Source organism: Crassostrea angulata, chromosome 10 (genome assembly GCF_025612915.1).
Source record: "Crassostrea angulata isolate pt1a10 chromosome 10, ASM2561291v2, whole genome shotgun sequence".
NCBI lineage: Eukaryota > Metazoa > Mollusca > Bivalvia > Ostreida > Ostreidae > Magallana > Magallana angulata.
The window spans coordinates 41221110-41235868 of NC_069120.1; the positions used below are offsets into that span (position 1 = coordinate 41221110).

At 34.5% G+C, this 14759-nt stretch overlaps 2 protein-coding genes across 2 annotated transcripts; both read right to left on the reverse strand.

The window, feature by feature from the left end:
• Nucleotides 1-495: 495 nt before the first annotated feature.
• On the reverse strand, nucleotides 496-6040 carry LOC128167346 (uncharacterized). The gene is made up of 4 exons (XM_052833022.1): nucleotides 4991-6040; nucleotides 4005-4140; nucleotides 2165-2294; nucleotides 496-605 (listed from the first exon to the last, which is right to left on the reverse strand). The coding sequence occupies exons 1-4, from the start codon at nucleotides 5698-5700 to the stop codon at nucleotides 520-522; spliced, it is 1062 nt and encodes a 353-aa protein (XP_052688982.1). The 5' UTR covers nucleotides 5701-6040; the 3' UTR covers nucleotides 496-519.
• A 1385-nt stretch (nucleotides 6041-7425) lies between these two features.
• On the reverse strand, nucleotides 7426-8663 carry LOC128166314 (26S proteasome non-ATPase regulatory subunit 14). The gene has a single exon (XM_052831407.1). It carries the CDS (start codon nucleotides 8597-8599, stop codon nucleotides 7664-7666), a length of 936 nt encoding a protein of 311 aa, XP_052687367.1. The 5' UTR covers nucleotides 8600-8663; the 3' UTR covers nucleotides 7426-7663.
• Between the last annotated feature and the right edge of the window lie 6096 nt (nucleotides 8664-14759).

Genomic DNA, 14759 nt, shown 5'->3' on the forward strand with positions numbered 1-14759 from the left:
ACCCATAAGCATGCATGGGACACCGTATAGTTTACAATAAAGTGAAAGTGCATCATATTCCAATATAAGTGCGTGTGTGAGGAGCGGTCATGTGGGAGACCTTGCAATTGCTTCGAGGCGAACAATATAATTGTATGCATATGTGCAATATATTGTCAATGCATAACGGTTAGGTAAAAATATTTTAGTAAATAGAATTCGATGATGTATGCAGTAGTTTCATAGATAAATATCCTTTTATTATTCAAAATAAAAAAACGGGAAATAGGAATTAATTATAGTTTCTTGTTTTGTTGTTATTACTGTATTATGATAATTTCAGCAAAGTTGAATAATGATTTAAGAAAACCCTGAATATTTTTTGAAAACGGACGTACTTTCCATTAATCGTGAGAATGACGTGTATGACAAATTCACACCTTGTTAGTTTCTCTCTCTCTCTCTCTCTCTCTCTCTCTCTCTCTCTCTCTCAACAAACCAAAATTAAGAAAGGTTTTCTGGAGATAACATTTTATTTAATTAGTCGTACTCGGATCCAATAGTGATGCTTATTTCTCCAGGATGGATATAAGTGGCATGATACCATTGGTTCGTGTCTAACACAACTGAAAAAAAAAACAAAACCCCAACAAATTATCTCAGAGAAATTATAAGTACTATGTGAAAAGAACATGACATAATAAAACTAATTGGGCCTAAGTGTGTAACTCAAATTTTTTTGCATGTAAATTATATAACAATATCATAATTCAGCGTGATCTTGCCGTAGGAAAGTCGTGTTTCCGGTTCAGATAAAATCTGTGAAATCGTGTTTGAATAAATAAATATCACTGTCTTTTGAATATTGTTCCATAAGTTTGGTTAGTACAGAATGTCTGTTTATCTTTTCAAGGACACAATAGCAAAAATCATAGAAAAAGGAATGGTTTTTCATTTTTTAGGTCAAGATCTAGTGTAAATAAAAAGAGAACACAGCTTTCTGAAAATGTATTACATAGATCCTGATCATAATACGCTTCAAAATGTACTAGTCTGTACTTTGTATATATACACTGTACATACTAATAAGTGTTGTAAGTACGCGGTGGGATTGTGGCTGTTCGTTGTCTTGCGTGATTTCAAGTGTTTACAAGAAAATACTTCCGTTCTTGTCGGGGTTTATCTGACTTGTATCTGGGACATGCAATACGATATCAGACGGGAAATAAAAAGGACGAATAATGCAGACTGTATGTGTACTGTGACACTTGAGTTCTGTGTCCTTTTGTACATGTATTGATTTAATTGGCAGAGTATGCATGGCGTATCTAACATATCTCGTTAACAAATCTTTGATGAAGTTAAACCTCTAAAATGACATGTATGTACTTAGATTACTTTACAACCAAATTCTTGCCAAATAATTTCAACATAGTACTGTATTTTATTGTACACCAACATACAGGATTTAAAATTTGTTCAAGATAATATTACTCTCACAGAATAGTATAGACTATATGTGTTATATGCCTAATTATATACAGTCATTCCCTTTTTTTTTCGCATAAAGTAAAAATTAAGAACAAAATTGCTACTTCTTAAAAAAAATATGTACAAATCGAGTCATTGATACTGATAACTTATTAATGTGATAAGTTAACTAATGATATTTCATGGTCCGATGTACTTGAGTATTATACTAATACTCCTTCTGTAATTTGGGTCTTGACTCATGTTATAAGAAAACGTATAACATAATAATCGTTCGTTGGATTTTTAATCTACCGAGACATTAACTGTGATTGCTGAAGCAAAGTACCATTTAAAGAAGACAAGCCCTGTGGTTGTAGTATATGGAGTCCATGATATCGACCCAGCCCCTTTTATATGAACACACACAGTGATATGCAATACGGATACGTAATAAATATGCATCCTTTCGTCATATTTGAAGTGCATCATATCGTCATAAGTATATAATATTAACTTAAAGATTTTTAATATCTTAGGTAGATGTCAACTAGATATCTCTCTTTCAGATATCGATACTTACCGACAACCCCCACACGATATCTTCCTAATCATATATATTTTCATATTTGAAGTGCATGCTAACTTAAAGGCTTTTATACATATTAGAAGTAGATACCAATTAGATATCTGTCTTCCAGATATCGATACTTACTGATATCTCCTTTACTGACGGTGACGTTTAGCGCCGTACACACGTGCTCACACTCGGGGGTTGGAATCAGAGTCCAGGTTTTCTGTCCTGATATCTGTGCTTGCCATGACGGTCGCTGGACGTAGTCAAGCTGTAAAATATTATACATAAGAATAACAATGATGAGTTTGAAAATTATAATCAATCATAATTTCAAAAGCATATATAGATAAGCTGTATCGTGATGAACTCGATTTGACTCTCTGCGATGTAGTTATGACTTCTTTTGTAGTAAAGAGCTCAACAGTTTGTTAAACTGAGATTTATGTTTATTGTTTTCTACTTCACACATTAATATAATGGCGGAACAGGTGCTCCCAGCTCTTGTAAAACTAAAACAGTTCACATATTGCGTAAATTATGCCAATATTTATGCACATTGGAATACAAGTAACTAGTCACGTAAATCATCAAATTGAGCGGCGCATTCGTGATATCCGAATGCTCGATATAATCCCCTTACTTCCTGGTGAAAAGGTTTGATTGGACGGTTTCCATCACCTTCAACAGGAAGTTATCGTGGAGTTTAATTGCGTCACTTCCTGGAACATTGGTTCTTCATTAAAGAGCACTCTTTGTCTGTGGGTGGGCGTAAATTTCCTCTAATGAGCGAAAAGGATTTGGCCCGTGGGTTGCATTGCTCACACGAAGAGTATGAGATTTTCTTTATATTTTTTTCTTTAAAAATCAGCAACAATCGAAAACTTCAAAGTCAAAAGAAGATCGACTCTAATTTTTGTAATAATACAGTTTATATTACAGGAAGATATGGACCCCCTTCAACATTATTTCATTACCATGCCATACCAAGCCATGTTTAGTTCAATCTTTATCTACAGTGGCGAATAACGTACCGGTATTTCTTTTCTTTTCATTCAAAAGTAGAATACGTGTGTTCTAATTTATAGGTACACTGTAAGTAACTGCAGTATTTAGATCATATACATAGAAACTTTCCAATGTCAGGCATACAAAATTTCTGTATTTACAGAAAAAACCCACTACGATAATTCTGTAACATGAATTTAACACACTTAAAATAAGTTACTCTAAAATGCACTAAAATGATATGAATGAAATTTTCTGGAGAAAAATCCTCAATGAGCTCCATTATTTGCGAGATCGAAAAGAAAATCAGCCATTTGTGGATATCATTAACGGGAAAAACCGTTCCACACGTCCGAATTATCGAATTCTCCCATTTACTTGTTAATTCAATCCATTCCTCAGAGTAGGGCTGCATGGGGAAAAAACTTCTGCGTTTGAATGAAACCTAACGGCAACAGTTAGTGCTTTATCACCATTTTGCCGAAAGTTTGCGTGGCTACTTCTCTTTTATAAGATAAATATTAAAAGTCATTTGAGAATCCGCAGAGCTCTACGAGCATCGAGCGAATCCATTAGACTTGGTGAAGAAAGGTAGATTAAATAACGACCTCGTTGAATACATGCTATTCTTCCCTATAGACCGCAAATCTATTTCTGAGCAAAGGTTTTATGGAGTGCCTTATTTTTCAAATTGTGAAAAAAAAAAATCAACGGTTTTTGAGACGTTGATGGACCATTGGTATAAAGACATAACATTGACATAAAAAATAGCACATCTGCTGATCACACATTCAATTCACCCACTCGAAAGTACTTTACAGTCTCACATTATATATAATCTGCTTAAAGTGTGATTTCAACTTCATGTTGTTTGTAAATGTGCAAATTTGCTTTAAAAAAATTAGAGTAACATTAAAACATATATAAAAGACACAGTATAAGTCTGTTTTGTTCGTGTATGCCGCACACTTACGTGAACGAATGCCCCCAGTCCAGGTCCGCCCATGAAGATCCAGTCCACCTGACTTGATTCGGAGTCCACAGGAAGGAAGTAGGGCCGGTTATAGTGCTGTCTGAGGACGGTCGCCACGTCCGAGTGGCAGTTACTCCTGAAAAGACGGGACTTATTTATATTATCACTATTGGGAATATGGTCCTAAAGGATTTATTTATTCATAACATGTTTCAGGTATGGTGTTGTGAAATGCAAATGACCTGCTGCATTTTTCATGGTGCACATCATGTTATACTATAACATGCCAGCTCATAATCATGATAACGCCGGTTGAAGTAACTGCGTTTATGGAGTTATGAACACAGTTGGTGGTATTCAGGGGTTTAGAGTGGGCGTATTGTATACACGCAAAATAACTTGAAAACCTCAAAACATCTTCATATTTTCAAGGTTTATGTTGTTACAATTGTAAAGGTGTCTTTGCACTGTAATAATTGCATGACGTTTTATTTCTCTAGATGAAATTTTTATTTCGAGTTTTTTATTCGATCATTGATTGTGTTGAAAATTTGAGAATTATACGTGACATTTCTGCATCTGTTGACTATTACGTGTCAAACACAGTCACTGTTCACACTAAACTGTAACAGGTGTCTGTCTACTTTTACCTTCACTATTTAATTTGTAGCATAGAAATATCTTTAATATCATACCAGGATCAAATTATAGTGAAGCTGAATTTCAAATTTATTAATTTTATAAACTAACAAAAATTCCTAAAAATAAATATACAAATAAAATTTAACGTTGAGAAAGTCATTTCTACATGACATCATCAGGGGATTTGTATTTTGGGTTTCAATCTAATTCATCCATTGTTTGAAAGTCGTTCATTGAAAAATGATTAAAAATGATACGATTCGTAGACCGGCGGATGCAAAAACATGTAGAGATTTATCTGATAATTTAATTCAGTGTAATTATTTTGGAAAAAAAGCACTTACCACCCGACATACCAGGGTTTTTCCCCTGGGGTAAAATTGGCCCTTTCAACCGACATATTGAATACATCGGCCAGGGTCTCAAACTCTGTTTTGTAAGGGAAAAACTGGCATTCTTCCTCGATTACTGTCAAAGCGTCTTTCGTAGTTGTGTACAAATTTTTGAAAAAATCAAAACTGAAGTTTCTCATTGCTGTCCAGTTTTGAGTAGCATCTTTAATAAGAACAGGCACCGCGGTGTATGCGTATTTCCTCACAAAATCGTCCGCGGAGATATTCCTTTCAATGGGAAACTCTTTGAGATTTCTACAACAATCACAGTTCGTCAGAGGCCTGGCGATTTCTATCGTAAATCCCCCATTATCTAGAAGGCAATGTGACTCGCGAAAGGAGGCATATATTTCCTCATCCCACCCGGTAACTTTTATGATAACCCCAGCAAAGGTCGCGACCCCTGCCATTACAAGGAATGAAACGGTCAAGGCCATTGCTATGGTTTTTGGCCATGATATTTGTTCTTGGGGTTGGAATTTTAGATTTCCACGAGCCCTAAACACATGGGCAACAAAGTCTTTTTCGAGTCCCGTTTTCCGAGCCCGTTCTCTTAATTCACACAATTTTGAATAGAACTTTTCCCGGCATTCATTGCTGGTGTCGTTGTTATTAACTTTCTGTCCATCCGAATCACCGTTATTTTCCTTCCTGTTTCTCATCTTTCCTTCTCTCGCTCCAGGTATGGCACTGAGACTCTACACGTACGCCTCCTTATAAATAACTTTTAACACTTGTCATAAATTTTTAATCATACACCGTCACAGCGCTAGAAGTCCAGAGTCGTTCACCTGTGTCGAGTAAATGTTGTGATCAGTGGGTATTTCGCCATTCACTAACATGTGTTTATATAAACTATATCGGCTACAAGGAACTTATAAATTCTCTCACCCTTGACCTCTCACTGTGTCGTCACCAACCTCTCGAGACGATAAAGAGTTCCACCGTGGACAACTTCACACGACCTGTTTTCTAGCCGCTATATACATGTATATATGTGGCAATAGATTAAATAGAATTCTTAGTACTCGGTTATGGATCAATAGAGAATTGAATGGGTTTGTGTTCCTGGTATTTAAAAACACGAAAGAAGCACAAGTTTACACCTGATCCGGCGTAATGTAGCTACTTTAAGGATACGGATCCAGAAAATGATCTATTAAACCAAAAGCATATTTCAGTGTCAAGTGTTACAAATTATTTTGACGCAGAGTCTTGAAACTAGGAATTTCCACTCTAATGCATGTTAATACATGCGTAGTAAACACTAATTTTAAAAACACTTTCCTCACAATTTTGCCGCGCCATAATCATACACTCAGTGGCATACATGTGTATTCTTTTGCACCTCTTGGTCGGCAGACCAGGTATTGTTCGCAGATATCGTAATCTTGAGCCATTTCAGGATAAACATTAAACTTGGTACACTGGTATCCAAAAATAAGAAGTATATAATAACGCCCTATTTGTTTTTGTTTATTTATCTACATGACTGTATTTTAGTTTTTTGGGGGGGGGGGGGCAAAATGTTAAGGGACAATTGATAAACTACTCTGGGAGGATAGTGTACCCGGCCTCTAAGGGTCGATACACGGTAAGGATTACGGTTTCAAGGTTAACGTTCTTAAAGCATTAATACGGTTCTCGAGTACACATTGTAGGAAAACCTTACAATATATTATTATAACCACGATGTACATTATAGGTGCATTTAATATGAAAAAAAAGGAGAAATATTTCTTTTACAAAAAATTGCACGTAGTCGAAAATTGAAATATTTGTAGTGAATGGAAATTCATATTATATCCTGAAAAGTAATTGATAAAAATGTGATCACTAACATATCTAACTTTATTCACGTGGATGTTTCAAAAGTAGAAGTGGACGAGAGAGAGAGAGAGAGAGAGAGAGAGAGAGAGAGAGAATGTTAAAAGACCCCACCCACCCCTTTTTTTTTTGGGGGGGGGGATTTATAATTATAGAGGATATTAACATAATAATAGAATTTTAACTACTACGAGCTATACCCCCCCCCCCCCCCCCCCCCCCCCCCGGACTTTACACATACGGATTTGGATTTTGAAAATTTGACAATTGTCGTCATTTTTATGGGTTTTGGGGGGGGGGGGCGGGGATGTCAAAGTTTTGTCCCAACTGCTACATGCCTTTTTCATCATTTTGTCTTATATGTATAATTATAAAGAAATATTGCTTTTATAAAAATTATTGCCAATTTTGAAAGCAATGTAAAATGGGGCATTTAAGAAATGTGTGTCAAGGATCACAATAGTTTTGAAAATCATGCATGTACCCACCTAAACAATATAGGTTTCTAATCCTTTCTTATTAAGAACAATATATATTCATAAAGGTGAAATAATCAAATCAACATCTAAATTTTTTTATTTTACATTACAAAAGCCATAACACAACCAAACTGTGATGACTTCAGAAAATATAAAATTAAATGTACATATCACAACAAGAAAAAATGTTATGATGTTACAAGAAATAACATACAGCACAATCAAAATGTACCATTAATTGTAAGTCTCACATTTCCCATTTTCAATCAGTGAATCAAAAGTTCATATTGTACTGTACATCTATATGGCTCATAATGAATCACTTGAAAACAACAGTGTGCAGCATTGCACCCAGGCATTGAACAATGTTTGTGGTCATTAGTACATCCACATGTTCCTCAAGATGACGTTTTGGGTCCATTTTCCCAACATTTTTTATAGCTAACTGTTCCTTGGTCATGGTTTCCTCCTCTTCTAATGCCTTGTGGTAGTTCTTAGCAAGTTCCAGCATTTCTTTCACTGTATTTTCATTGTTAGTGCAATGTGTATTATAATCATCCAAAGTCAGCCCATCCACCCAGCTCTTCTTATGGAGATTCAGGAGCATCTTTTGTTCCAGTTCATTCTTTCTGTAATTAATAGCAATGGAATAATAATGCCTGTTTAATCCATGGATCAGTGCCTGTATTGACGGTTTTTGCAGATGCCCAAGGTTTGACGTTGTTTGTCTCGGTTCCTGACCAAGTACCATCATATTCGGGTTAATGAGGCGGAAAGCATCAATGACAACCTTTCCTTTGACACTCTGGATCGGGTCAACGACAACTGCAACAGCTCTCTCTGACAACGCCTCAAAACTTTGCTGTGTGTTGATATCCACCCCTGAGAGCCAACAACCAAAGCCAGGGTGAGAATGGTACCAACCCACCACCATTTCTGGTCTGCCGGTCTGCTTTAACATATCCAACATCTTTGCTTGAAAAACTGGATCCACAGCTTCGACACTTACTCCTGTTCCTGACTGAGGCATAGCAAACACGTCAATTACTCGGACAGTATAATCATCAACAAATTCACCCAACATCAGTCCCATCACTTCCATAGGCACACCGGCTCGGCCATGTTTAAGCATCTTTAACAGAGCGAGTGATGAAATGTAGACTTGTTCTGCTGTGTCAACTGTTGGTGCGTCTGTTGGTGGGGCACCCTGGCCTAAACCTGGCATTCCACCACTTAAACGTAACAATCTATCCATTTTGATGATTTTTCAAAACGACAAAAGAATTTTCCCCGAGTCATTCAACACCGGAATTATTTTCATGACAATAATAGTAGAGGAGCGGTGGACACAAAAAAGAATTCCGGAAAAAAAAACATTATGTCGGAGTGTTAACGGGATATTGATAGGCACGTACGTAGCGTCTGTTTTGAGCTCATCCAAAAAATCTTGACATGGAAAAAAGACAACTTATCAAAATCATGAAAATCTTAATCCGCGGTGGCGTTGGTGGTGGTTTGGAGAGGAGTAGCGTAATAATAACGATAACAGGGACGTATATATAATTATGTCTCTGGTATATACGTCTTCATTTTATTTTTATTTGTAAATTTAGGGGAAATGTACGAAAGACGATAGGGCCCCATAAAAAAATATTTTTATCTCGTAATATTGATTACGAGAAAAGATCTCGATTTTACAAGTTAATTATTTTGTTATTGCGAGAAAAGATCTGAATTATTACGAGAAAAAATCTCGTTATTATGAGTTACTTTTCTCGTAATTACGAGAGAAGATCTCATTATACTGAAAAAAAGATTTCGTTATTACGAGTTAATTAACTAGTAATTACGAGAAAAGATCTCGTTATTACGAGATAATTATCTCGTAATTACGAGAAAAGGTCTCGTAATAACGAGTTAGTTATCTCGTTATTACGAGTAAAGATCTCGTTAACTTATTACGAGTTAATTATCTCGTTATTACGAGAAAAGATCTCGTTATTTCGAGTTAATCATCTCTTTATTACGAGAACAGATCTATTTAAAATGGTGCATTTCATTTTTCTATTCCCTTTTATGTATTTTTAGTGTATGAACTACTGCAATACTTATTATTATACAAATCCTTAGCATAAGTATCGTTTGAAAGCGTACATTTAATTTGATATAAAGTTGGACCAAGCAGTTTTAAAGAAATTTTAAAAGAAGTAGCAAAGCAGGTTGATAAATAAATTCATTGAACTGTTTGTTAAAGGGACATGGTCACGATTTTGGTCAAAAATTCTTTTTCGATTTTGATATTTAAAATGCTTCAGAAAGGCATTTTTAATATGCAACCGAAATTTGAGTATCATTTGTTGTGTTTAATGCGAGTTACAGAGCTTGAAATTCTTTGCTATGTAAACAAACCCTTTGTTTACATTTTGAACATTGAAGTAATTGGTAAACTGGTAATTGGTCATTAGAAAAACATTTCTAAAGCATTGTAATAATAAAAAAATAAAAATAGAATTTGACCAAAATCGTTTCCATGCCCCTTTAATAAAAAGGATGCATGTAATTTGTTTTCAGACTCAAAAATGTTAATATCCAAAATCAATTATTTTCAATATATATGTAAGTTGTGTATGGACATATAAAACACAATTCGGGTAAATCCTGTTTATCCATGATTGAAACTATATAGTCATTAAAGTAATCTGTAACTAATAAAACTGTGTTTTTACGACTATAGGACTACCTGGTATTTACTTCAGAGTGGGATTATAATATAAAAGTTGAAAACTCTTTCCACTTATTCATATAACATAAAATGTCAAATCCGATCATTTTATATAGAAATTAATGGATAATGATCATTGTTATTTAAAAATTAATCCAAATTAAATAAACGTTTCTAGAAAGAAAAAGATAGACTGAAAGGGGGATGCAGTCGACTAGGAGGTCTTTTCAAAAACGCACCATTTTAAATAAATCTTTATCTAGTAATAACGAGATCTTTTCTCGTAATAATGAGATAGTTAACTCGTAATAACAAAATATATAACGAGATCATTTCTCGTAATAATGAGATCTTTTCTCGTAATAACGAGATAATGATCTCGTAATTACGAGATCTTTTCTCTGAATAACGAGATCTTTTCTCATAATTACGCGATAATTAACTAGTAATAACGAGATCTTTTCTCGTAATTACGAGATAAAAATATTTTTAATCTGCCCTATTCTTCTTTCGTAAAAATGTTTGCTGTGAGAAAATGGGAATGGGGGGGGGGGGGGGGGGGGTACTACGTACGTGTCTGATACCCCTCACGGTGGATTTAAATACATGTTAAGCCAACTTTTTTAAATACATCTTAGTAATCGATCATCCAATTTAACTTTAAAAAGCTGCAAACTTGAAATAATATTGTGTAATTCTAAAAATTAATATTATTCAAATTTATGCAACCGCTTCAATTTGATAATTTTTGATAGCATTTATTATTGATTTATCGAAGGTTTCCTGAAAGATTCATTGCTTGAATTTATTGCAAAAAGTTATTACTTCCATTTTAAATAACAACCCATACATAAATTAAGGGTTCATGGTAAAGAATCAACATACATGTACGCACTTATAAAATTGGGATTCAGGATCAGTTTGAAAACACTCTAATAGTTAATGAATAATTAAAGGAGATTATTAGTATTATTATTATAATTATTATCAGTAGCAGGGATATTATTATATCAACCAAACAGAAACAAACCAATGATCATGTCCTTTAATTAATATGTGCATGCACTCTTAATTTGATATAACAAATTGTCAGGGAAGATATATAAACAACTCATGTAGGCATCATTTAGTAAAATAATATTGAAATGTTTTTCGATGAAACGAAATGTAATAAAACAGTGGAAATGTTTTCATTTTGCAGTAAAAATCAAATCTCTATGATTTCTTCTATGAATTAGAGGGTCGTGTAGTGATTTTTTTAATTCTATCAGAATACCCTAATCAATTAGGTTTTAATAAAGTGCTTTTAAACTCAAAATCATGAATTGAAGTGATGATATTAACTGAGAGAGAGAGAGAGAGAGAGAGAGAGAGAGAGAGAGAGAGAGAGAGAGAGAGAGAGAGAGAGAGAGTTTGTTTATGGGCATTTCTTTCTGTAATTTGTCGGAACAAAGTAAAAAATAACAACATTCTAAAACTTATCCTCATACATTAAACATACTAACATAAAAACAATTAACTTGAACTGATTACCATGGAAATGCCCGCTGCTATGATCAGTGCTGATGACATATTTCGACAATTACACCAAAGGTGCTGGTAACCTTTCAAAGGTCACATGGCAAGGAACGTTCAAAGAACAAAACACAGTCAGTTTACAAATGTTCATGCTCATGTAGTAGTAGTATAAAAAAGTAATTTAAAGTCCCAGATACCAAATACTAATAATGATTTGATGCATTCAAAATACTGCGATGATTTTTGTGCGGTTATTTGATACATATTTTATTGCGATCTTTTTGCAGAAAATATAGGAAACTAACGCTTTTATTACACTGAACTGTATTCTCGTACATGTACATTTATTTTTCATAGCAACGTGTCAACTGCTATATACAGATTATGGAAAAGATAGTGTAAATCATCAAAATGTTCCTCGGAAATACTGCATTATTTCATATAAATACGACCCTCTGTCTTGTGATTTATACATTATAGTCTCATCATAAATTGTCATTCGATGAATTCTTTTTGGCCATTTTTACTTAAAAACGTCGAAGATAGCTAATATAGAATAAAGCAGGAATTAATGGCTAATCAAGAAAAGAGGAACAGGAGGAAACATGCCCTCTAGCCATGACACCACTATGCTCCCTGGGAAGTCGTCAAAAAGGGAAAGAAAAAGATTCAATTTGAAACGAATCCACGGAGAAAATAATAGGATGGTTACTGAAAAATAGAATGTTTCGTGCCATGAAAAAAAAGCCTTGGTCGACATGTCAGTGACTGATTAGAAATTGTTGTTATCTCTATGGCATTAGGCTTTTTGAGTGTTTTCTCATTTCCATGAGATAACGAAAGGGTGCGTCAATGGGACCTGGAATCAAAGCTCAATAAATCTCTTTCGAAATCTATGGTTTCCACCAAGCGATAAAAATTATTGCCAAGCACATTGTAATTATGCAAACTAATTGCTAAACATATTATTTATTGCGCCAAACGGAAAATGTCTTAAATTTGCATTAACTGCCGAGCCAGCTCCCTTTGATATATGCCCCGGCTACAGATCTTGTTTGCGTCATTACACGAGTGGATGTAACATGATTTTTGCATGTGACAACCCAAACGGCAACTCTTAATGCTTTACTGATGAACCTTTTCCCTCCATCACCCGAAGACTTTAGGCCAAATGACGGCAAGTTGAGAATAAATATCCAGACACGGATATTGAGTCTGATGGTCCGCATCACGATTCTAGCTGGCTTTTATACCTGTGGCGATTGTAGTAATGGAAAGTTGATTATTCTACGACACCTGTAATGAAATGAAAAACTGACGACTCGCTGAAACAGGAATGGAGTTGGGTACCTCAACCTAACATTGGTACCCTACCCCATTTAAGCACTATGAAACTATCACTACAGTTAAGAAATAAAAGTTCCACTTCACCTTCGGTGTATCAATAGGAGTAAATCACTTTCGCATATTGTATTCATACATTAACTACATAACATGATGGCATTATGTTATTATAGTACAAAACGAACCTACTGTATGTTTGTATATTTATTATTTTTATATGTAATCACAATTGTAATATGTCGTGCTTTACGAGGCCTTAATTTGGAAAAAAAAAATTATTCCATTCTATTCTATTTTAAACTTCGTTGTCTCGAACACCATCGTATACAAAGGATAACTTGAAGTGAGTCAGCATTCACAAAAGTTCTTACTTTTTGTTTTAATTTACTGAATGTTTTCTTTAATAATTGTCTTGTTTTGAACCAAGTGGGTATATTTTTGCAAAATGATTGATTGAATAATTAATAAATTGTATTCAATTTCAAGACTGTTTTTGAAGACCATCTATTCTTGTTGCTTCGTCATAACAAAAATGCATCGTTGTAATCTACGAAGCCATTAGTAAAAAAAGAATATTCAATTTCATTCTGCTGAGCAATGTATATTAACTATAATTTTACTAAAAGAAAATACACTTAACGGTGATATTAATCACCAGATCCAGCAAAACGACGAGGGGGCGAGGGATTCCCAAAAGGTAAGTAAAAAGAGAAATGTTTAAGAATCGTGTTGGCTATAAACCAAGCATCCTGTTAGGTGCATGAGAATCACTGTAATAAGAGCAGCGAACAAAATGTCGATCTTTTTTTTCAATGTATTTTATCAAAACAGCAGAAAAGAATTCTACAAAACCGTCATCGAACTAAGAGACGATGCAGTGAAGCTCTAGGACATGTGTTACAATGGACACATGGTTCCAAGTGCATAAAAATTAATGTGAAAACAACAAAAAAGCGGTCGTGCAGCCGAAAGGCTTCAGTTAATTTCACATGAATAAATGGATCCGGTGTTATATAGACCAGGCTGAAGCTAGCAGCCACTAACAGCAGCCACTAAGCCCGTAGAAGCTAGCAGCCAATAAGGAAATTCATCAAAGGACTGAGAGTACTCGAACAGAAAAATTATATTTCACCTAATTATCGACATATTTTAATTAATATCAAAATGATTAATGCTCAATAATTTGTACGAGCATTGCTGACTTCCAAAGCAGTAAAGCTCGCCTGGATAAGAGTTATACATGCTTCTATGTTGGATAGAAATGAAATACGTCTATACGGGTCATAAGTTATGAAAATAATGTTATCCTAAGTGTAGACTTATTGATACAAATAAAAAACTATATGCATCGTATTGAGTGATATGCAAGCGTATTGTGATATAAAAGAAATGATAAATTAAAGTAAATTAAAAGGCATAAAACGATACAAATACACTAAAAACTCAAAGCCAACTCAGTGTGGCAAGATAATTTGTTTACATCGACGTTGAACATGTGCATGTTTAAAAATTTATCCTCGGGCCTTTTTACTCCCCCGGAAACAACATCAATCAAAAATTAAAAAGACATCGTATTATTACGAATATGAGACAGTAGAACACCCAGCATTGTGGTTTTATTCTCATAAGTAAATTATTATATGTCGCAGTCAAAAACAGCGAATATCATCAGGTGAAATTGGGATTATTTTGTATCGGCCATGTTTTGACGTGAACCTTCGAATACAACATTGACAATGAAAAGGGTCGGGTTAGCTCACCCGAACTTTGTCATATTTTAGCATTTCACAATGATATAGGGGTTAAAAGTGGCCCATTATCTTCCTTATCT